General features: G+C 31.7%; 2 protein-coding genes across 2 annotated transcripts in view; one reads left to right on the top strand and one right to left on the bottom strand.

Moving 5' to 3' along the window:
• The first annotated feature begins 467 nt into the window (after window positions 1–467).
• On the top strand, window positions 468–8,752 carry LOC134727847 (fibrinogen-like protein 1). Its single transcript, XM_063592240.1, has 5 exons — window positions 468–708; window positions 1,730–2,010; window positions 3,691–3,787; window positions 7,460–7,624; window positions 8,487–8,752. Exons 1-5 carry the CDS (start codon window positions 468–470, stop codon window positions 8,750–8,752), a joined length of 1,050 nt encoding a protein of 349 aa, XP_063448310.1.
• A 7,158-nt stretch (window positions 8,753–15,910) lies between these two features.
• LOC134727846 (caspase-2-like) overlaps window positions 15,911–24,761 on the bottom strand; it is a 38,496-nt gene continuing 29,645 nt past the window's right edge. The window contains exons 5-9 of the mRNA XM_063592239.1: window positions 22,476–22,646; window positions 21,302–21,524; window positions 19,529–19,696; window positions 16,915–17,024; window positions 15,911–16,054 (exon numbers count right to left, since the gene is read on the bottom strand). Of these exons, the coding sequence (XP_063448309.1) occupies window positions 15,911–16,054; window positions 16,915–17,024; window positions 19,529–19,696; window positions 21,302–21,524; window positions 22,476–22,646 (816 nt within the window). The remainder of the gene's footprint in view (window positions 16,055–16,914; window positions 17,025–19,528; window positions 19,697–21,301; window positions 21,525–22,475; window positions 22,647–24,761) is intronic.

Genomic DNA, 24,761 nt, shown 5'->3' with positions numbered 1-24,761 from the left:
TTATCTTAGTGATCAATTTTATGTCAGTTTACTCTTCTTTGAAATAAATAGATGTATTGTTTAGTAGAATGACAATGTTCTTACCGGACAAAACGAATTTCTACATATAGAAATATTGTTTCCTTTATATACAAATATTATAAAGGTTTTGAGATCCGATTCTGTTAAACATTTCCCGCAAAAGGAAAGCATTTGAGTTGCCAAGGTATGCATTTATATTCTAGTCAAAATATTACAATACATTATAGAACTACACCAAGTATAATGCATGTGTTAAAAATATTTAATTGTCAGTAAACACTGCCAAATCATCAAAAGTTTCAATTGTGAATTTTAGTTACTATCACGACAAAAATATTGACTGAAAAAATGTGATAATATCCAACTTCATTCCAGTTAAGTCCAGCATCATGGTTAAAGCTTTATGGTTATACATTTACAGTGTAGTATTCACACTTTCCTACGGAATGGATATCAAAACTCAACGTTTTGTAGCAGACAAGCCTTTAAAGATTTGTTCTTCAAACTATTCATCTGTTGAAGTCCGACAAGTGAAATCTGGTGTAATATGTGCCGCGTTGTGTGTGCATCATCAGTCATGTTGTTCTGCTGGTTTTAATAAACAAACTGGAGAATGTTTTCTAGATCATGCTTGTTTTCCAGAATGTGTCCCATCACAGAATGCAACGTTCGTAAAAAAAGTAACATGTGAGTATAAACACGGAATTCTGAAATAAGTTTTACCCAAAAGACACCAATTCTTCGATTTTTCGTAAGGTTGTCATATATTTCAATGAAATGTGTTTTATGTTACATTTGACTCACTTTTTTCGAAATACATCGTAAACACATTTTGAATTTAACAACAAAGAAGGGTCTAAATAAACATATATTTCAATGAAATGTATTTTATGTTACATTTGACTCACTTTTGTCGAAATACATCGTAAACACATTTAGAATTTAATAACAAAGAAGGGTCTTAATAAAAATGTGCAAATTTAAAACTCCAAACTTTGTCATAGGTATCTTCGCATCCTTCGACAATGTGACATAGCCAACAAAATTCTAAATAAATGGCCACCAAGTTGGGACTCAAATATCCCAATGAAATACATGTAAGCTGTTTCACTGCATTCTATTTTACGCAAATATCAAATTAAAAGTTAGAAAAATCCAAATTTGTAATATTGGTGACGAAAAATATAACACGACATTATCAGATGTGTTTCCTGACTAAATATCGCAGTTAGAAAACAATACATTTTGAATAGATTGCAAAAATGAAAAAAGCACCAAGCTCAAGTTGTAACCATTATTAATATGTTTAATGCAAGCTTAATTTTCTATGATAAAATTTAAGGAGACGTTGGATAAACTATACTTAGACGAAATTCGAATAATTATGTTTTCTTTATATTATATTTGTTACATTTAAGCATTGTCTTTTTATTGTGGTTTGCATATTTACCTGCGCACATGTGTATATATATTATAATATATCCACATGACAATAAGAGAACCATTTTCAAAAGTCTTTCAGAATGATGAGGGTTTTCAAAATTACTCACTGAACAACAAAACATTTTTAATCAAATAGAAAAAAAACTGTTATTTAGAAGCTCACATCGGACAGAAGTATGGAACAGGTAGACTGTCTCTAAGTAAGGATTTTAAGGGTTTATTCTGCATAAATATCCTAATTTCACGTTCTTGTGTTAAATCATAGCTAAAACTGAAGATTACGAAACAACAGTCTCTAAAATCACAAGCGAAAAGACAACAAAGATTGCCATAACGAGCGAAAGAGCCACCCAAAGTGCCACAACAATCGAACGAACAACAAACCATGACACAACAATGGAGAAACTAACAAGCCAAAAACAAACAAGTAACGGACCTGACTGTAGTAGTGTTACTGTTGGAAGTTCTAGTGGTGTTTACACAATATATGTTGACAATCAACCTCTCGATGTATACTGCGAAATGACTGGTTCTGATCAATGGACGGTAATACATTTTACATTCTAAAGTTTATTACGAAACAATTCTTATAATAAACACATATTTTATTTTGCAAATAACTTTTTGAAAATGGCATCTCATAGTGTAGTATAATACTAATTATAAATATTCTAATTTAATGTTGCTGATAACCTGTCCATGACACATCACAATTATGTCTCTGTATTATAGAATAACGATTATAAAATCATACTTGTTTGACAATCATGATAAAAAAAATCTCAAATAATTGAAGAAATTTAATATTTGAAAGGAGAAGTTTTACGAAGGGCTATTATTGGCCTATTATTTTAGAGTTTTAATCAAATCAAACGTAATTGTAGTCCAATGTTTTTTTCTTATTTCATAATTTCATAATTATTAATCGTATTTAAAACTTATTATGTACTATAATGATAGGATCTTTTTTTACCTACCACTAGATCTTTTGAAATCGATTCATTTGATAATCAAAATGTTACCTTTTTGATATTTCAGAATAAATGTTGAAATTAAAGGCCACTTTAAGCCAAAATCATTGCCTCAGCTCTTTCTTGTACAAATAATAGATATCATAAAAAGGAATTGATATATAGGGGATAATAAAAGCATAAATTAGGAAAAAATACTATGATAAAAGGAATAAGTCGAACTTACACATAACAGTAAACAAAACATCAAGAATAAAAATGAGCAAAAGTAACATCGTCTATTGTTTATAGCAATTAATTTATTTAAAATTTTGAATCTGCAAATACTTTGCCTTCGAGCATCGACAAATAATTGCCGAAATGCGCATCCGGTGCAGTAAAATTGGTACCGTTCAAGTCATCACTACCAGTGAGTCAATGCTTCTACTAGGGGACTGCACATCCCCGAGGGTAACATCATCCAGGTAGCCTGTACTTTGGAACAAAAAAGAACTGTGTTATCAAAATTTACCGGTCCTAGATTTTTTAATTAATTTTATATCACGGAAATTTGTATTGTTAGAAACAAGGAAAATTCCAGAATAATACTAACATGAACACTTTTTTAATATTTGTTATTTCATGCCATAGACGCATTATGTCAGACTATGTAATATTAGTATATATAACATTTCATTTGTAAGGTTTCCTGGAAGGGTATACAACACAATCCGTTAGTACACCATGTTGTTCAATCAAAATAAAAAAAACAACATATTAATTCAATTCGCCGTTTCAGAATCTAATGCATCCTCGGTAATATTTTCAAAAACGTACACCAAAGCGACCAATTATCCTCTCTTTAAACCATAATTCTGACTGTCAGCATGTCCAAGACTTACAATCGTCCTTACTGATTTCCCAAAATGATTATTTATAATGCTATAATATTTAACTTAGTTTTATTTTGATAAATCCATATACACTCTAACTATTAGTTTTGTTTTGTAAAATTATGGATACTTTGCCGAGTCTATTAAATCTTGTAGAACACCAGAGCTCACCTCAGTTTTTTATGAGTTGACTGTCTCTTTGTATTGTACAAGTTGTACTCATCTTTTCCATTTTAAATTGCATTAATGATCAAAATTACGAATACATAATAAAACAAGTGACAATAAAATACAACTATACTATAAAAAAAAATAATTATACAATACCTACAAATATGTGCCATTCATTTGTAATTTTTAATTTTTAATGTTTCAATGTATAGGTGTTTCAAAGAAGAATAGATGGTTCAACAGATTTCTACAGAACTTGGCAGGAGTACAAACAGGGATTTGGGAGTGTAAATTCGGAATTCTGGTTAGGTAAGTATACCATAAAGACCTGAAATACATTTTACTGTGCTTTTCGGTGTGTTAATTTAAAAATCAAGATTCTTATTGTGTGGGTTAAATTACGATACGATATAAACAGTAAACAGAACATGAGTTCATGGAGTTATAAATGATTGCTTAACTACATTCAAGCTCCTTGATATAAATTGACAAGCCGACTAATTAAAAAGAAAATAATGAGTGTTTGTTTCTAAAATATTAATTATTATAAATATTGAATTGGTTATGTTCTTGTAATGTATTGAAAGTATGTTTGCATTTGATTTCAAATAGACTACTGGCAATCTTTTCATCTTTTAAAAAATTTACTATGAAATTCACCTTAAACAAATTTATACGTGAATTAAGTACAAATAGTTACATGAATTTTACCCCAAAAATGTGTTTTTCTTGTTTTCATGTGAAATTCATGTGAAACTCATGTGGAATCAAATAACGTCAATTCACAAATAAGTGCGTTTAAGAATAACATTCAATTGAATGAAATTTCCATGTCCAGACTATGAAAAAAATATGTTACTTTCATGTTTTCATAAAAAAAGAAAACTAGTTTCGTTAATACCTTATACGACAACGGGTGTTGAATGTGTAGACATGCACAAACATATTGGCACATCCAACGGTAATTTAGAGCATTTAAATATATGTTTAAAACCAACATTGCGCTGAAAGTGAACAGTTCTTTATTATAATTTATAATTTTGATTATAGTTTTTTTTAAATACTATGAACGACAAAATTTCTTCCTCTGTGACTTTGCATTTTCTGAAGTCAGACACGCGAAGCAATGCATGTGGTTTTTAAATTTTATTGGTGCTTTCGTGCTTTTTTGTTAAATATGTGTTTGTTTTGAGATTGAGGCACAGTGATGACTGCTGTACCTATATTGTCACTATTTAGCCTATTGCGTCTGCTGTGTTCACGCATCGTTGTAAATATAACGGAATTTGATGGGACTGTCATACAAATGAGACGTTTAGTGATATAAAACTAGGTTCATTCCACCATTTTCTACATTTAAAAATGCCTGTACCATATCAGGAATATGACAGTTGTTGTTCGTTCGTTTGATGTGTTTTTTTTAAATGATTTTACCATTTCATTGGAGTATTTTTGTGATTTTACTTTTTTCTTGCGCTTAGACGATAATTATCTTTTCATTTAATTGATTTAAGAAATCACTTTTTATCAAATCACCTTTTATCAAATCAGATGTTGTGCTGAACATGTTCTGAATACCCCGATTAATATAACAAATTAAACATGTTAAACATGTTTGGTTTTGGTGTGTAAATAACCTAATGCCAAATTTTTACTTATCGAGGAAGAATAAACTATATTTTGTGAATGCTCAACTACACACATTTTTTCTGTCTGCTTTTTTGTCAATGCAGTATCAGACGCGCTTCGAACGTATCAAAGGATCAGGCTGGTTCCTTTGATAACTAGTTACGCCTCTGCTGGTTGACGTTTCATCCCCTGGATATCACCAGCCCAGTAGTCAGCACTTAGTTGTTGACGTGAATATCAATTGTATGTACAAAAAAGTACAAATAGTTCAAAATTCTAAGGATTTTTTTTATCCCAGGCATAGATTATCTTGTTTTGGCATACGTTTTGGAAGTTTGTGGGTCCTTCATGCTCTTCGACTTTTTACTTGTTTGACTTTCTAACTATTTTGATCTGAGCGTCACTGTTTAGTCGTATGAAGACGACACGCGCGTCTTTCGTATCAAATCGTAAGCCTGGTACCGTTGATAACTAATTGCATAGTAAAATATACCTCATTTACCTGTTTATAATATTATTGTAACATTTACATTGTTTCATAGATCAAAGGAGTAGGTCCAGTAAGACCCCTTTTTGGCCCCAAAAAAATAGCAGTTTTACACAATTGTTTAAATGTAAATTTTTAGTTATTTATTGGACAGTAGAATGCTTCTGCTACATAAATATGGGCTGTTTTTGACAATACAATTGCACATATATCGAGTACTAGCACCATGAAGTCATGCTAAATTACTGAAATCTTCACAATTCTAGCATTTTAGTTAAAATTTAGACGGTTTTCGTGTAAAACGAAAGAGGCCGCATTCGTGTTCATCCTTAATATGGAAATGAAAGTTGTATTTTATTATACTCCATGACATATATAAAGATTGAGGATGAACACGGATGTGGCCACTTTCATTTTTGACAAAAATCATCTGAAAAGTGGAATTTTTCGGCATATTTGATAGATTTTTCATATTTGAGCTTGAATCGGATCGTTTTTAATGACTAAATCAGTTAAAATCTTTCACATAAACTGATTGATTAAAATGAAATAGACACTTAAGTGTTTAAATAGTGGTAAAAATCTTTCGTCAGATGAACCTGAAATTTAAGGCCAAAATCGGTCCTTACCGGACCTACTCCTTTATACAATCAGGATATATTCACTTGTGTTGATATGTCTTTTGGTAGAGTTAAACCATTTCAATAAGCAACTTTCGAGTTCGATGTATATATGTCAATATCTTAGGTATTAGTGAACATCATGCGTGTGTTTATGGGCATCGTCACTTCCGTTCCCATGTTGAGCTAGTGGTTGTAATTATTCGGTGAATTAAATTCTCATAATTGACAATTCAACACTGCTGTCATTAGGTAATTGTGATTAAGTACCTACAGAACAAATATTTTTTTCTAGTTTATCCTGCACAATGACGATCACTCAGGCGCGTAATGCACGTTAATAATGCAGGAATACAGGCGATTCCCTCTATCTGGAAAATGACTTCATAAATGCACGCGTATTTTAGACGAGTTATTTTCTGAAGGACAAACTCGAAAGTAGTCTGTGTATAATGTGTATTCTATGTTGTGATGTAACACTACAGTTTCAGATAGGGGAACGTTGAACGTTGGTACCTATTTCAAACGTTTAAATCCGCTGCAATTGTTTGCACCTTTTTTCAGTTTGGAATCTGAAGTTCAGTGGTTTGTTTATATGGTTCTAACGGGTTTCTTGTTTCTCGGTTTTTAAATAGATTGTTGGTTATCCCGTTTGAACAGTTTTACTTCAGACATTTTGGGGCCCTCTATAGCTTTCTGTTCTCCGTGTTGAAGACTGTACTTTAAAATATAATGGTTTGCTTTTGTAGATTGTGACTTGAATGGAGAGTGGTCTCATTGGCACGCATACCACATCGTCTTATATCTATTAACCAGTATTAAAAAATCACACTCCCAAATCACTCTTTGTATTCTTGCCAAGTCCTGTTAAAATCCTGTGAACTATCTATTCTTATTGAAACACTTTTATTTTCGAATATTGAAAAATATAATATACGATGTTTTGGTCTTGTCTGATAAGATAATAGTGCTCATAGTTTTCTTTAAAGGAAAACGATGAAAGTAATGCCTCTTATATTTCTCTAGGGTTTCATGCACACATGCCGTTCTTATTTTATATGTTTATGTCACTCTTGCAACCAATCATTTTTTGGTTTGAAGCCTTTGCGTTATTCTTGTTTCTTTACTTTTGTTCTAATTAATTAATGAGAAAGGAATATTGCTCAGCATTCTTTGTGTGCGTGTGTTTGCTATGGAAATGGTAAAATGAAGCACAGTATGTTAGTAAATGTGTTTTATTTGCAGGGAATGACAATTTATATAAGATCCTATCTACAGGGAACTACAAACTACGAGTTGATCTAGAAGACTGGAACGGTGAAATACGGTACGCTGAATATGATACGTTTAATGTAGGCAATGAAGCTTCAAACTACGAACTCACTATTGCAAATTATATTGGAAATGCTGGTAAGTATTGTTATCATATCGTTTATCTAGTTTATGTTTTGGTCAGATCTTTTTGAGTCTCAATGTGTTTACTTATTAATATGTTACTTCTTATAAAAGTAAACAACCTCAATTATTTCGCTTCCACGAACCAGATGAACACAAAACATTGATTTGAAACACTGGTGATACCCTCGGGGAAATAAATCTCCACCAGCAGTGGCATCGACCCATTGGTTGTAAATAAATTCATCATAGATACCAGGACTAAATTTTGTATATACGCCAGACGCGCGTTTCGTCTACAAAAGTGGCGAAAAAAATTCAAATGATTAAGAAGGTAGACCAACGTGAAGGGAAATTATTCATACTAACAAACATCGATTATTTCTAATCTGTTTCTCCCTAAACCAAGGTCTATCTCATAAATAAATATATACATTAGTACATCACTTTTTTCATCTCTCTTTAAGAGGGACAGACACACTAATAGATTAGAAATAAACTGACAAAGCAATGGCAAATAAAAAGACAAACACACAAATAATAGTACAGAAGACACAACATAGAAAACTAAAGACTAAGCAACACGAACCCCATAGATAAGTGGATGCTAGGAGGTCCGAAAAAAAATTCACCGTACTTCGGCAGAAAAATAAAAATACCAATTATTATTAACTTCGACGAATAAGACTGCACCGGACCTTAGCGTGTTGTTTAAAAAATAATCAGTTTTAACAGTCTAATAATCTATGCTTAACTATTTACACGGTTTTGCCAAGAAGGCTTCTCAAAGATTTTTGTTTAAGCGTTTTTGATAAGGCAAAATGTAGAAAAAAAATTCATTACAAGGTATATTTTATTTAACTTTACCTGATTACAGGAGACAGCCTTACTGCACCAGATGTATCATATCCACCAAATGGATATGGGTTCTCGACATGGGATAAAGATAATGATGGATCATTTCTTATTAATTGTGGAAAAGTAGAACATGCTGGCTGGTGGTTCAATTGGTGTACTCAGGGCAATCTAAATGGGAAGTATTACAATGGTGGATCGATTGAGAATGACGGGATATACTGGGAAGCTTGGAAATTCTCACAATATTCTCTCAAGAGTGTATCCATGAAAATAAAACAAGTGTAAACATTTTTTTATATGTGTCTAATGGAAAACTTTAAATAACAATTGTGCATGCAATTCAAATAATACACGAAGACGTTTTTTTATAAATGTATGTTACGTAGTTGACATATTGAATGTCAAATGATTTAGTTATTGATTTTTTGGGGATTAATTATGACATATGCTATATATAAAGGCAACAGTAGTAGTATACATTATCTTTTTGGTGATCTTTTATTCACACTATTTACAAAATTGTAAGCTGAATATCTATAGTACTAAAATTACGAGGTCCAATTTGTCAGGCGTTATTACGTAGAAACGACGAATCAAAGAATTCAACTTTTTATATAACTAATATAGTACAAAGTTGTAGATTAAATATTTCATCACTCCAGGCCCTTTTGTTTTCCACGTAATTAATACCAATAGTATATTCACCGGTTACCGATTACCTTATCTGTACGTTCCGCATCTGACAGGCGCACCACCAAACAGTGTATTCAGGACTAATATGCTATATACACGGGTCATAATCACAGGGTTGACACTACTAAATGTCAAATTGTTACCTATTGTAGTATTTTAATCAGTTAGACTTTCTAAGATAACAATGCGAATATTAAAAATCTTGACTATAAATAAGGCGTATAGGTACAGTTTTCAATTTTTTAGCAGGCATGACGAAAACCAGCGAATCAAAGAATTCAACTTTATTTATAATTAATATAGGACAATGCTCTTGATTAAAAGTACTCCATTCCAGGACCTTTTGTTTTCCAAATAATTAATATTACCAAAAATTGATAAGTTCCAGTTCGACGGGATCAAACAGAAAGATTTGAAAGCAGAGAAAACTGTGTATCTTTTAAAAGGCACTACTTTATCAGATGACAATACTAATACTAAAATAAGGCTTGCACATAGTTTCATACTATAATTCAGTCACGGACCCGCGATATCACGGGTGTGTTCCGGTATTTGATAAAATGTTTTAACAATGTATTATGACTTCGATTTAGATCGTCGTGGTATCATTAATTGAAAGCTTTTTCAATTGAAGACTGAATATTCATTTCTCTTTCTTATTTTTGATTTGATGTTTGATTTTCCTTTTTTAATTAAAAACTGTGTTCTACATAAAACTTTGGTGTGGTTTATCCTAAGGTTTTTCATATTTTTTGCTTCAAAATATTATTTTATAGTTTTGTTCATCTGCGTCATTCGTGCATTGGCATCTTTCAGATTATATATTGCTGATTGTCAAAATCACTTTGTGTTTCAAAAAACTGTTAACTAGTTTCACAGATACGGCAACCATCTCTCAGCTACACATATGACTGGAAGTTCAAAAATAATTATACATCTCTTAGCGTCCTGAATTAATTCAAAAGACACGAACCTGTCATATGTTAAGTCATCGATAAGTTACATGGTGTGTTATTGACCTTATATGGTATATAAGCGCGAATCCCCATATGGAATTTACTAACCACCCCATATATATCGTATTAGGTCCCTAGCACACCGTATAACGAATTTCTCTTACAGATTGTCTTTACATATGGTATTTAGACTATCGGCCTTTCAAAGTGAGTAAGTCTGTAATACTTACTTATAACATGTTTAAGAAACAACTTCCATTTGCCTACGCCAAAAAACAAATGCCAACATTAACACCGTGTTGGTTTTAAGTTTTTTTATGAATGTATTTCAACCGTTAATTACTAGTTTCGTGGTCTGTTTGCACCTTTGAGATTTCTTTTTTTGTTTCAAAAGGGAAGTAACTCCTTACTTAATCCATATGGTTGCTAGCCCTCTGTGGAAACTGACCAAGTATTTTTTAGGTCACCCTATACCAAATATATATAGTCACCACGTGTAGTCCGTTTACCAATTGTATATCCCTACCGATTTAATATTATTAGTAACATAGTGTGCTAGTGACCTAATACGGTATATATGGGGTCAGTAATTCCATATAGGGTGCGGGCGAAGCCTGAATCCCTATATATAATTTACAGTTTATTCCATTTTGTTACAAACGTGTTCACGTATTCTTATAAATAACAGTGTATTGTCACCCTCAGTGGGGAGCTTTTTAGATCCCGTCTAATTGATAAGATTGCTTATATTTAACGTTGAGGTGATTTTTGGTATGAATAATCTAGATATTTCATATTTTATAGAGTGAATTTATCTTGGGTGAATTGTAAGAAAGCCAGGATTGACAATTTGAACGTTGGGCGTGCGTTTCGTCTACATAAGACTCATTATAATGGTCTTAAACATAATTATATTAGCCGTCTCATTGGCAATCATTGCCAATTAGACGGCTAGTATAACTTTGTTGAAGACCGTAATGCAAGGTGTGAGTGAATTACATTTTATCTCATCATTGAAGCTGATTTAATATTATGACGATCCTAGTTCCTAAAACTAATATGTCTAATCATCTGTATTAATTGGTCTCTTGTGAAGAGTTGTTTCATTGGCAGTCATATGAATACCTTTTATCGGATGATTTTTGTTCAGAATACCAGATTCGTTGAATACTGCCTAATAAACATGTAAAAAGGAAAATTCTAAAAATACTGAACTCCGAGAAAAATTCAAAAAGGAAAGTCCCTAATTAAATGACAAAATCAAAAGCTCTAACACATCAAACGAATCATATTCCTGTTTTCGTACAGGCCTTTTCTTCTGTCGAAAATGGTTGAATGAACCTTATTTTATAACTAGATAAACCTTTCATGTGTATGACAGTCGCATCAAATTTCATTACATTGGCAACAATGCGTGAACGAAAAAACAGTACAAAAGACAAAAATGTCATAAATATGGACAAACCAGTCAGCATTGTGTTATCATCTTTATCACTATATAAAAACAAACAACTTTAACAAAGAAGCGCAGAAAGGCAAACATAAAATTTAGCAACCTCATTTTACTTTTGTATTATACGATTATATTTGTTAATGGAAAATCCACCCATAAAGAATTGATAGATGTTAAGTACCGTTACCGAATCCTTGCTCTGACAAACACATGGTTGAACACTTACTTTAACGTAGAATCGCGCGTTTGACGTCACATAAGTAGAAAAACAATAATTTTATCATTTAATGTATGACGGGATGCGTTATCACGGAGTCACGTCAAACGGATATAACAAAATACAATTTTAACTGTAAAAGTAAAAAGGCATCCATCAATTCCTTTCATGATTTCCTTGATTGAGGATTGTCGCTTACAAGGAAGCTTTTAATCCAAGAGTTCCAAATGGTGAAGTCGAAATCATCCCTTCGTAAATTTTAAGTACTCCGTTTTAATGAAGAAAAATATAGTTTAAATGAACACAATTATACTAGCCGTCTCATTGGCAATCATTGCAAATGAGACGGCTAGTATAACTTTGTTGAAGACCGTAATGCAAGGTGTGAGAGAATTATCCCATCATTGAAGCTGATTTATTATTATGACGATCTTAGTTCCTAGAACTAATATTTCTAATAATTTGTTATTTGGTCCACGTCAAATGGATATCACAAAATACAGTTTTAACAGTAAAAGTGAAAAAGGATCAATCAACTACTTTCATGGTTTCATTAATAGAGGATTGCTGCTCACAAGGAAGCTATTAAACCAAGAGTTCCAAATGGTGAAGTTGAAATCATCCCTTCGTTAATTTTAAGGACGCCATCACGAATTAGTTGACTGTTATGGAATAAACAATTCATATATTATATCGGATATGTTCCTTAGGTAGCATTACACAGTAAAAGAAAACAATTAGAATTGACACTCATATTTTTTAAACACCCTCTTTCTCTTCTTATTTAACAAATAAGGCGTATTATTATACTTCAGTGTGTTTTTTCTATATAAAAAGTAATGAAATAGTTGTGCTATTTCATTCCACAGAACCATTTGCCAGTCAATAGTTTCAAAAACTATTGCCCCGGTGAATAGTTTCATAATCATCTTTCCCGTACTTTTTCATGCTTATTTTTCATTGGACAATAATGATGTCATTGACTACTCTGCTTGGTTACGTATGCTTTGCAACGTCAAACTCCCGCTAATATTGTAAACTGTGGAATCTGTTTGTGTGGATTGTAATTTCACTTATAAGAAGCAATTATAAAAAAGAAAAAGAAAGATCTAAAATATAGTACTTTATTCTTAATATTGGTTCGCTCTCCGTATATAAAAGGTGAATTTGCGTTTGGTGTATTTTAGCTAGAATTTTTTATAAGCACAGAAAGTTTAACACAAGTATTTCTAGTCTTGATTGAAATTAATGAAATATTTATTAATACAAAACGAATTATAAAAAAAAAGTATAGTTCATCATGTGCATATAAAGTTATGTGACATTTTTGTTTTCTTTCAGATGATATATATACACTTTTAGAAAATAAGTTATTTGGTATATATATAAAATACTTAATGGCTGTGTTGTTCTGTATAATAAAACACCTTATGACTGGGTGTGCGGGTAATAGCAAGTTTGTTGTCCCTTCGCATACCAACTATTGTTCTCGGCTTTGCCTCGAGCAATAGTTGGTACCACAGGGACAACAAACTTGCTATTACCCTCACACCCAGTCAATAGGTGTATAATATTTGTGTTATGCATGTGTATATTTATAGAAAGGGAAATTTCCATAGATTATATTTCTAATGGATATAATGATGAAATATAATCTCCTTTTGGTGTAACCATGGCACCAATCTGCATTTATATGATACAGAATATTGCAAAAAGGCAATTAACATGTCACAAAAGTCTCCAATATTTGATCCAAAGGAAAATTTTAATCAATTCCAGTGATACCATAGGTATATATCTATCAAGTGGTTGCAAAAACTCAATGCAATATTGCTCGTTTTTCCATAAAATTGAATTCAAATCTTTGTTGATAAACACTACAATTATTTATGGACCTAGTATGTGCGGTACAGATAGGAAAATACGGACGATCAAACAGATAATTGCCCTAAAAACAGGCTAAAACAATCTAAATGTTCATATAAACCCACTAAAAGGGCTATATTATTCTTTAATTATGTTAAAATTCTATTTTATTGTACAAAAACTATAATATTTAAAACATTGCCCATGGCCATAATGCGAAACTAAACCTCTTACTGTGTATTGCTACCTTTAGTCGTAACTACAATACCCTTACCTTTTTACGAATGTTAGCTACCGGATTAGACTTTGTAATTAGTTAATAATTCAGTTATGCATATCTTTTATATTCCTTTAATAAAATTTAATGTTTGCAATAGCATTAATTCTTCTTAATAATATATATGTTCCTATCACAATCGAGAAGCCTAGTCGTATTTGGCACAATCTTTTTGAACTTTTGATCATCAGTGCTGTATAACATTGTACTTGTTTTGACTTTCGAATTGACTTTCGAACTTTTATATTTGGGAGTCACTGATGAGTCTTGTGTGGACGAGGCGCGCTCCTAGCGTATTGACTTTTAGACCTAGTACCTTTTGTTAACAATTATTCATGTGTTTCTTTGTCTAATATGCTATCCTATTGAATTGTATAGTAGTCCTAAAATGTTACGTTGTCAATTTAATGTTATATTTTACATTGCCATTAAAGCGGGAGGTTTGGCATGCCATAAAAACCAGGTTCAACTCACCTTTTTTCTTTTAAAATGTTCTGTACCGAGTCTGGAATTTGGCCATTGTTATATTATAGTTCGTTTCTGTGTGTGTGATTCTCATCGGATTTTGTCTAATGCTAAGTCCATTTCTGCGTATGTTACATTTTAATGTTGTGTCGTTGTTCCCCTCTTATATTTAATGCGTTTCCTTCAGTTTTAATTTGTTACCCCGAATTTACTTTTTGTCCATCGATATACGAGTTTTTAACAGCGGTATACTACTGTTGCCTTTATCTACTAGAATTGTAATAACATAAGCAACACGACGGGTTCCACATTTGGACCAGGATTTGCTTACCCTTCCGGAGCACCTGAGATCACCCGCAGTTTTTAGTGGGGTTAATTCGTCATTATCTCAATTCCATAAACTTGCAGTCAAAGACTGGCGTTTGGAATCACTTGCTAAATCTATCTCGCCTAACGTAGAAGCAAGATATCATCCAGTGTTCTGATTCTGGTGTTTACGTTTCAGCTACCGATGCCAAAAAAGTATAATCGTCGTATGTGATTAGTACAGCTTAAGATGAAACCCTTCTGGTAATTCAAGGCTATTTAGAAAACAGTTGTATTTTTATTGGCGATTGTATAAAATTGAGAATGGAAATGGAAATGTATCAAAGAGACAACAACCCGACCATAGAAAAAAAACAACAGCAGAAGGTCACCAACAGGTCTTCAATGTAACAAGAAATTCCCGCATCCAGGAGGCGTCTTTTAGCTGGCATATGCCTTTTCTCTTTCAGTCATTCATTGACCATTGATTTGATACTTTCAAAGTAAAGGTGTGATGTTCTGTCAGTTGTTAGCAAGTCAACACTATTTTGTTTGCAGTGCTTTGGGGCATCTCATACTCATTCAAAATAATTGTTCTCGACGCGTCAGTCATTTTAAACAGACTTTGATGCAAAAGAATGGTTCACACACAAATTCATGTTTTACTTTTGTAGTCTTTATTAGTTAATATCTAACAATATTGACATTTAAAAGCAATGTCTGAAATTTCACTTTATATGATATATACAGATTTGACATATTTTGAAGTCAAAAGTGTTTTCATAACTATAATTCATGTGAAGATTGATTGATTGATTGTTGGTTGCTTTACACTGCATTAGAACAAAAAGGCTATATCGCAGCGATACATGTGAAGAGAAATCTTACTTTTTAAAAAAGGACGAAGATACCAAACGGACAGTCAAACTCATAAATCGAAAATAAACTGACAACGTAGTTGTATTGTGCTGCACATATTTTGTTATCACGGATTTCCCGCTGACATATTTATCCAAAAGCTAAAACAAATACATCAAAGAATATAATGTTTGAATAATATATTCAACAGAAATATAAGCAAAATTATTTGTGTACCCTAACATGTATCTCAATTTCAGATTGAGTATATATACATTTAATGCTATGTCATGCATAAATATAAGTTGATTTGCTCTCAAGCTCCAGAAACCATTAGCATTGTAAATTTCTTTTATTTTTCTAACAACTGAGGAGGGTCACCATAAACACCAGGAAAGAAGTAAAATTTCTTCCTTAGGTTTGATTTAACCTCCGATATGGTCAATTTCTGGCCAAATTCATCCGGACCTTTTCCTTTTGCCACTAATCTGTTTACCTGAAATAAAACAAACTAAATATCACCTACAATAGTTATAAAAGGTACAAGGCTCATAATTTTGATACGCCATACTCGCGTTTCGTCAACATAAGACATGCTCGACTCATCAGTGACGCTCCGATAAAAAAGGTTAAAGAGCCAAACAAGTATTTAGTTGATGCCTTGAATGTATTTTATGATCAAGTAATTGAATTAACCGACCTCTTCAAAATTAGTTCTTCTTATTATTGTTTTCTAGTTGTTACACACCAAAAAGGTAGACAGACAAATAATCAAATATTCTAAAATTTCAAAACCATTGTTTCTGGCAACAGGATTTTCCTGTTTATGTCCCGAACGTCACAAAAGGGGACAAAGTCTTGGTATGGGTTAATGCATAACATTCTAAAAGTAAAATAATCAAAAACTTAACTCCGAGGAAAATCCAAAATGGGAAGTCCCGAATTATACGTCAAAATCAAAAGCTTTAACACATCAAACGAATGGATAACAGATGTGTCATATTCCTGCTTTGCTAGAGATTTTTTAAGATGTCGAAAATGGTGGATTAAATATGAAAGCAATATAGCATGTATAGTTGGTACTTTTCACAGACATCGTAGACATCCTTTCTTTCAAGTTTAAACCAAATTTGATTGTTTTTGCCAAGCCAATTGCGAAATTGAAAAAAAAAAAAAAAAGATTTATAGTCAAATAACTGGCATGTATTTAATCAGCATATCATTGGTTCTTGTTCACATATTAACATTTAATTAAGTAAAAGAAACTGTAAATTTCAAGTAATATAAGTTTCATAAAACTTGAGGTTAATTTTAGACTATTTAATCTTTGCGAATAACACATTACTGAATACTAACTCTGATAAGCAAATGCTGTAATTCTTCATGTTTCGCATGGTATTTAAATATCCACACAACTGCACACAGGAACCAAGATCCGGTGGTAATGTTCCTGTAAGACAGTGTTCCTAAAATGTAAAAGAAAATAGACAATGCATTATAGCCAAGCTCACATAATTTGTGTTCTATATTTAAGAGTTTAAACATTTAACAAAATGTAAAAAAGTATTCGCTGTTGTTTGAACGATTTAGGATATATAAAAAAAAGAAAGATTACTTTCCGGTTTTTTTTTATCAAGAAAGTATTTAAAAGGAAGAAAGTTTTTTTTTTATCTTTCGTTAGATTTATTTGTCTAATATTTGTCATATGCTGCATTTGCACATCCCTAGTTTAATTAAGAAATAATTGATGCCAGCTATACTTTATTGTAGTTTTAACATGGGTAGGCATTATATTCGTGATTATTTTTGCCAGAGCGATAGCGAGGGCTAAAATAACACGAATATAATGCCTACCCATGTTAAAACTACAATAAAGTATAGCTGGCATCAATTATTTCGATTCTGATTAGGACAATTACGGTAATATCTATGTTCGCTGTGTATAAAGTGTACGGTATTTGTGTAGGCTCTTCCATCAACCTTCCTGTCGATTTTTATCCAACTAGTTCATACCAGTTTAATTTGGCAAAGTTGTATAAATTTCTAAAATTCAAAATTGAAACAGATATTAATAAATTAATTTATTAACTAAAACAATATTTGTGTCACAATATAACAGAAAAGTTATATTTCAACAGTCTTTTCCTTTGAGGTCAATTTCTGACACGCACATTTTCAAGTCAGTCGTCAATGGCGGTGGACGCACAAGGAGAATCGGGTAGGTCTTTATTTACTAAATTAATCGTAAATATTCCGCCGGTTAATATTGTAGCATTGGTAAATATGTTCATATCTGATAGAGGATTTCTTGATAAAGTTGTGCTGACATTCGAGACTTGGCAAGAGGGGCCCTTTGACAGAAATCCATTTATACTTGCGGTGGCTACACCTTTTAAAGTTGATCAAAGGGCACGCCTTTGTGCATCTGACGATTTCAAATGCTGTATTTATACATGAGATTAAAATTATTACTGGGTGACAATCTTGTTGCGTTTGTAAAATGGATTGGAAACCTTGGTGGTATATTGGTAATTACGCCTATTTGTTTTTATAGGAGAATGGGGTTCGATTCCCTGCTAGGGTCAATCCATTTTATCAGAAATATGAAACAATTTTGTCATTTCAGTACAACACCGTCAACAGTAATAGTAACCTATTCTTTGTTTTATATTTTATCGTCGGAACATATGTTTCAATGAAATTAATATACAATGACATGCCTTTTTAACAGGAGAGATGAAACGTGTTTTTAGGGGGATGGGTTTTGAAGTTAGAACAGCCAACATGGACGTTGCTGTATCTAGGTCAACTATTTTCAATTACGAATTGTAACACATTGTTGTCATTGTTAAAGTATTAGTAACAAAATGTGTATCATTTTAGTGTTTGAAAGTGTTTTAATTTAAGGAAATACATTAAATGCATACCATTTTGACGAAATTCATTTTTCTGCCGTAGTCAATATACGCATGTGCAAACTAATTTTATTGGATAATGAAGTATGGTTTCTTTACAAAGCTAAAGAAGCACGTCATATTAGAATAGATATTTTTTTATCCTTTGTTTTGTTTTAGATGGGGGAGCCCTACAAAATTTTGGAATTGAATCATTCATTTCAACTAACGTACGTAAGATATGTAATTTGTTAATTCATTGTTGCTAGACATTTCATGCATAATTATAATGGTCATTATGAACAATAGATAATTCAAATAGGGTCTGGGAGAAATGCTGATTGGAACGAATTGCCAGTTGACAGCCTTGTCATTGATTAACACATTTTTAATACCTTTCTTGAATACACTTTTAATTAAGAAAAAGTAATACTTTATAACTTTAATGCTTCAGAATCACGATTTTGGATAAATTAAAGAATATAAACAGAGAAAAAACGCAATTAGTAAATACCTATTATAAGGACTGAAAAAGGATTTTTATGTAAGCATGCTACACAATAGTACTCAGTGTATAAGATATTGATAAAATGATATTTTGCGAATATTACTTTATAATGTTTTTTAAAAAAAAACGGACTTCGTTTTTCCAAAACATCTTGTTCCATTTATAAAATATTTGCACTGGATATAAATGCTTACACTTATTTATCACAGATCAAGATTACTTACAATACAATTAATACAATTTATCAATAATGAAATTGAGAATGGAAATGGGTGAATATGTCAAAGAAACAGTAATCCGATCATAGGACAGACAACAGCAGTAGGTCACCAACAGGTCTTCAATGCAGCGAGAAATTCCAGCAACCTGAGGCGTCCTTCAGCTAAATCTAATACTTCGTTCATTCTTATCTTCTTTTACCTGACCCTGTTTCAATTAAGTTTGATGTTCAATAAAAACAAAAATAATCGAATAAAAAACACTTAACAATATATTTTTAACGTGATCTCAAATACTCATTTCGAGATAAAATGAAGGTTCTGCTGATGTGTTATTTATACTATTTTACCTTCTGGTGTTGCATAGACAACTAAAAAGTCTGCTGATGGGTGCTTTACTTCCGTTTGATTTTCAGTCTGGTAAGGTGCTGAATCACGTTGATCACCATTTTTAGGCTGAATTTGCTGTTTTTCGAATTTAACACTTAGTTTGGATAGCTCTTCATCGGTACGTTTAACTGATATGAAATTTAACATTTTGAAAACAATATAAAATTATAATAAATAAAGACCAACACAATTTCAGCAATGCATTTACTTCTGTTCTGTACAAAACTCACTTGAATATTGAATAAATGCTATGAAATAGTTGTTGTCGTAATGGATTTCAATTCAAACGAGACAATAATCAATCAGTTCGACAAATCTCACGCAGACTCCTAACTTGGGCAACATATAGAAATAAAGAGATGTGGTATGATTATAAAATTTGAAAAATTATTATGAGAATGACGTTCACTGTCCGGTCTTTTTCTCAAAGACAAAAATATTAATAAAACGCTTCTAAAAAGGAAACAGTCAGAGGAATGTAACTTTTCCCTTTTTTCGTGGCTTTTATAGAAATAAACTTATCATAAGATTAATTATCAGATAATTAACTGAAAACATACATGGTATATAACGGATAACGACAACAATTGAATAACAGATTCCTGGAACATTTCTCTCCTCGCAACCATCATTGCGCCTATTACAATGGTGTAGTAACACAACATAAAAACAAACTACGAAAATCAGTTGAAGGGCATACCTTTTCAGGTTGGTACCAAGGAAAAACTTATAACAAGCAGACACAAGTCACAAAATGGCGGGAAAAAACCTCGCACTTACTAAAAGCCAGTTACTAAAATCGGTTTAGATATGTCAACTTTCCCAAGATCTAAGGAAATTAGGACTATTTGAGTAAAAATGAGCGTTGCGAATATACCTGGGTGAATGCATATTTAAAACTTACAAATCTGTACATACTACAATTAAGAAATGACACAAAACCCAATGATTGACTAAGCTATATGCGATCATCTCTTGGCTGTTTTGTTTAGTCAGCTGAACCCTGTTAGAGTTGGGCAGTGCTGATTGTAAAAATGCACAGTCGCTTCAGGTGAAACTTTAAACGCAACACTTCGTTTAATCAGAGTTCTACACTCTCTTCACGTTACATAATCTTTCAAGATTTAGGAGGTCAATATGTTGTTTTTTGAAGACAAAATTGGTGTTCCATCCACCACATTGTTGGTCAAATTGTCTAATTGTACCGAGTAAAGAAACGAGCAGTTGTTTTAACTTGATCCGTAGATTGATAACGTTTGATTTTGGATTTGCATTGGAATCTGTCACTTTTGTTATACTTTGTCATCATTTACGACAATTCCTTATCAACATAGAGGTTTCTCCTAAATATTGCCTACGTGTAAACAGATAGACAAAAAACGCAATGGAGGAAACATCATGCTATTCATTTCTATTTTATATAAATAGTTATCAAAGGTACCATACTTATAATTTTGATACGCCAGGACGCGCGTTTCGTATACATTAGACCCATCAGTGACGCTCAGATCAAAAAGTTAAAAATCCGAAGTATTTTGAATTTGAAAGAATTGAGGACCCAAAATTCCAAAATGTTGTCTCAAATACGGCTAAGGTTTAATATGTTATATATGAGAAAATCTGTAGAATAACGATCAATTCTTACTTTTACAAAGAGTTAACTTATAAAAAGATGACCATATATAAAACACCCTCAATAATTAATTTAACTATTCATAATTTCATATAGTTACCTGCTCTACAAGCCTGCACAAATACTAATCTTGGCTTGTCTTTTAAACCGTCACAATACTTTGAAGCAAACACTTCTATAATATCTGTTAACTTAATTGGTTTGTCATCGTTTCCGTAAATGTATGCACCTTCTCCATGACTCATCAAAATAAGAACAACACAATCAATGTCGGTCCACGTCGTAATATTTTCCCGTTCTTCTTCTAAAAATCTTACCATTTTCTGTATAAGATAAAAAGAAAACTCATATATTAGATAAATTCCAGATAATGTTTGAAACATGATTAAGATAAAACGTACAATCGACGTTTCTTGAATTTTTTCAGCTTATTACGCAATGATAAATATATTTATCTGTTAGTTTCGTATAATACATAATTGTATAACTTATAAAAAGAAAGATCAAATTTTAAATCACAGATTACCAAAGATGCAATGAAAATCATTAAAAGAATATTACTGTAGATAAATGAGACATAAAAAAAGAAGATATGGTATTGTGGAGATGTTGGTTTAATGTTCTTCTTATTGTAAGAACGCAATACAATCGTAACATTGGTCCAGATTTTGTCAGTATGGACAGTATTTATATACGTCAAAATAGAATTAACCTTGTGGCAAAATAAAATTTACCTCGTGGCAAAATCTTGTAGCAAAATAATGCTTTTTTCATACACATTTAAGAAAATTCATGTAGCTGTTATTTTTCATTTTTGAAATCAACATTACATTGTCAATGATTAATGTAAACTCACTGACAGATATGTTGGGTTATTCGCATAGCTTTAAAGATTATTTTATCAAACTTGTAACGTGATATACGTTATCTATTGATAAAGAAAACATTAATGGAAATACTGATATTTTGACTAACATTTTCTTAACATCATCGCCTTATTGGTTTAAGAACCAAGCACTACATAAAATGTTCGCTGTTTTTTCGAATTATTTGGTTTGAAATACTCTCCAATTTTGCATTTTCTTTTCTTTTTCTTTTATGTTGGTTTGATTCGAGCGCGACTATTGTATGTATTGGTCTGGCGCAACAAATTATAAGTTTTGTACATGTACATGTATATGATAATAAATTGTCGAATCATGGAGAACAATATTTACAGTAAATATTGTAACGATGTCATGTATAAATAAAAATATATCAAATATCATTGTCACCTCTGCTGGTAAATTGGTTCCTGTTACAACTTCAAATTGTAACTGTTGGAATAGATCTGTCATATTTTTTACATCGACGTCTGATCCTGTTCTTTCCAGTTTTGTATCTTTAAACGTATTATTGATTATAAACACTTTGCCTCTACTTTTACCATGAAGACTATAAACATCCTGTAAATAGTTATGAATAACATTTATGTTTTCTAGAATAACTTTACTTTGGTAAATTGGTAGTATTGTACACTCAACTGATCGTTGTTTCATATTTTTCTATTATTTATCTGACATTCCTTTTGATACTAACAATATTTCAAGGTTTCCTGAATCGGGTGTAGCCAAGAGTAGGAAAATGTTCACAATTGGCAATAACTTCGAGGACAAATCTGCAATATCTTAAAAAAGTTAAAGCATCTGGTCCGAGTACACAGTTATCGTCCTTTGATTTTCGTTGTCCACAAATATAGTCCTTAATGTGGACAGTGTGTTACTTGCCAATTTTTGTTATACCCCTTCCAAATTTAATTCTCCATGTTTTCTGCCTCATATAGCAAGTTGGGGGGTGAAATGACACTGTAAAAAAATTTGGGTCATAAATATTTAGGTAAAGTAGTGATTAGGTCCAGCTGAAAAAGGTCAAAAATTAGCACTTCGGAAGCTGTCAAAAAATTTCAAGACCCCCTTAACACAAAATTGTCGATATTTTGAGTTAGAGCTGATGAAGTTTTCTATAAATTTGATATAATTTGTCCCAAAAGTAGTACAACATCTTGTAAAAATGTTATTGAGAAAGCGCAGGTGGGATTTTTTTTATTTACATTTATTGTCTAAAAGAAATGCACTACGAAACAACTGTGTACTCGGACCTAAGAGGTGAAATCAGGAAATATAGAATCTGTACTTTGGCAACTTCCCTGAATGATTTGATGGTGTCAATTTGTCAAATAGTATAAAACTAAGGGATTTAAACTTTTATTTGACAGAATTTCTGCAAAAATGACCAATTTTGGCATTATATGGTCAAAATAAGCATTTCATAGTTTTTTCAATTTTGATGCATAAGTGGCATTTTGACTTTCTATCTGACATGTTTTCATGTGTCAATTTTTGTGTTTCTATGCTTTAATCCAGTTGTTTTACTCATTTCTGAACTCTGAATCTACAGAAAAGAAGATTATCTCAGACAATATGAGTAAAGTGTGTTGTATAAATGACCCTCATTTGACACCCTGTTTGGATCAAGTTAAATGTGTGGAGCATGGCACATAAAAGTTGAAGTCCATAATAAAGACCTCACTAAATTTGTATAAAAAGCATTTAACTGTCTTTTGTACCTGTTTCATTTCACATAATATCTTTCTGTACCCCTGTAGGATACCATGTGGTTCAACTATAAGCCTGTTGAGACTAAAATTGCATGCAAGTTTTTCACTAAAAAGTGAAAAATCTTTGTATCAGACCATACTGTCTGCTCAAAAAGTTGAATGTAAGAGGCTTTTTGTGCTAAGATTTATTGTATCATGTCACCTGAGTATAGATATGATAGAAAAGACATTTTTTTTTATTTCTTATAGCTTCAATATGCATTTTTAAATGTAAATATGTGCTACGGCCTAAATTGACCCTAAATTATTTTTAGTCATACTTGGCCTAAGACCCTTTTAAACTAATATGATATGTTATTTGTAAGTTTTCTTTCCATTTAAAGTACAATAAGTACATATGTAAGGATTATTTATAATCAAAAAGCTTCACAAATTTAAAATTGCTGGAAAATATTACATCTTCATGTAAGGCTCCCCTTCATTGGAAAACCTCCATTTTTAGGCACAGGCTCATATAAATTTGACTTTTGAAAAATTATGCTAAGTCTGATATATCAAATGAGTACTCTATTGCTTTAAATACATGATGTTTTATATATTAAGGCATTTTAAAAGTATTTTTTGGCAATATTTTAATTTTAAAAGCCCCAAATGTTGATAGTTGAAATTTCTCAATTTTAACGTCCAAATTTAACACGTAAAGTTGAATATAGAATTAATCATAGTGTCTATAATATATATCCTATTGTTATGAAACTTTGTGAGCAGTCTTATAATATATTAAGCTTATGTCATACCAAGTTTTATAAAGATTGGTCAACTTTTTCTATCCTATTAGGTCCGAGTACACAGTTATCGTCCTTTGATTTTCGTTGTCCACAAATATAGTCCTTAATGTGGACAGTGTGTTACTTGCCAATTTTTGTTATACCCCTTCCAAATTTAATTCTCCATGTTTTATGCC

This window comes from Mytilus trossulus, chromosome 8 (genome assembly GCF_036588685.1).
Source record: "Mytilus trossulus isolate FHL-02 chromosome 8, PNRI_Mtr1.1.1.hap1, whole genome shotgun sequence".
NCBI lineage: Eukaryota > Metazoa > Mollusca > Bivalvia > Mytilida > Mytilidae > Mytilus > Mytilus trossulus.
The sequence above is the reverse complement of the archived record's forward strand: the minus strand, read 5'-3'. Positions and strand labels throughout refer to the sequence as shown.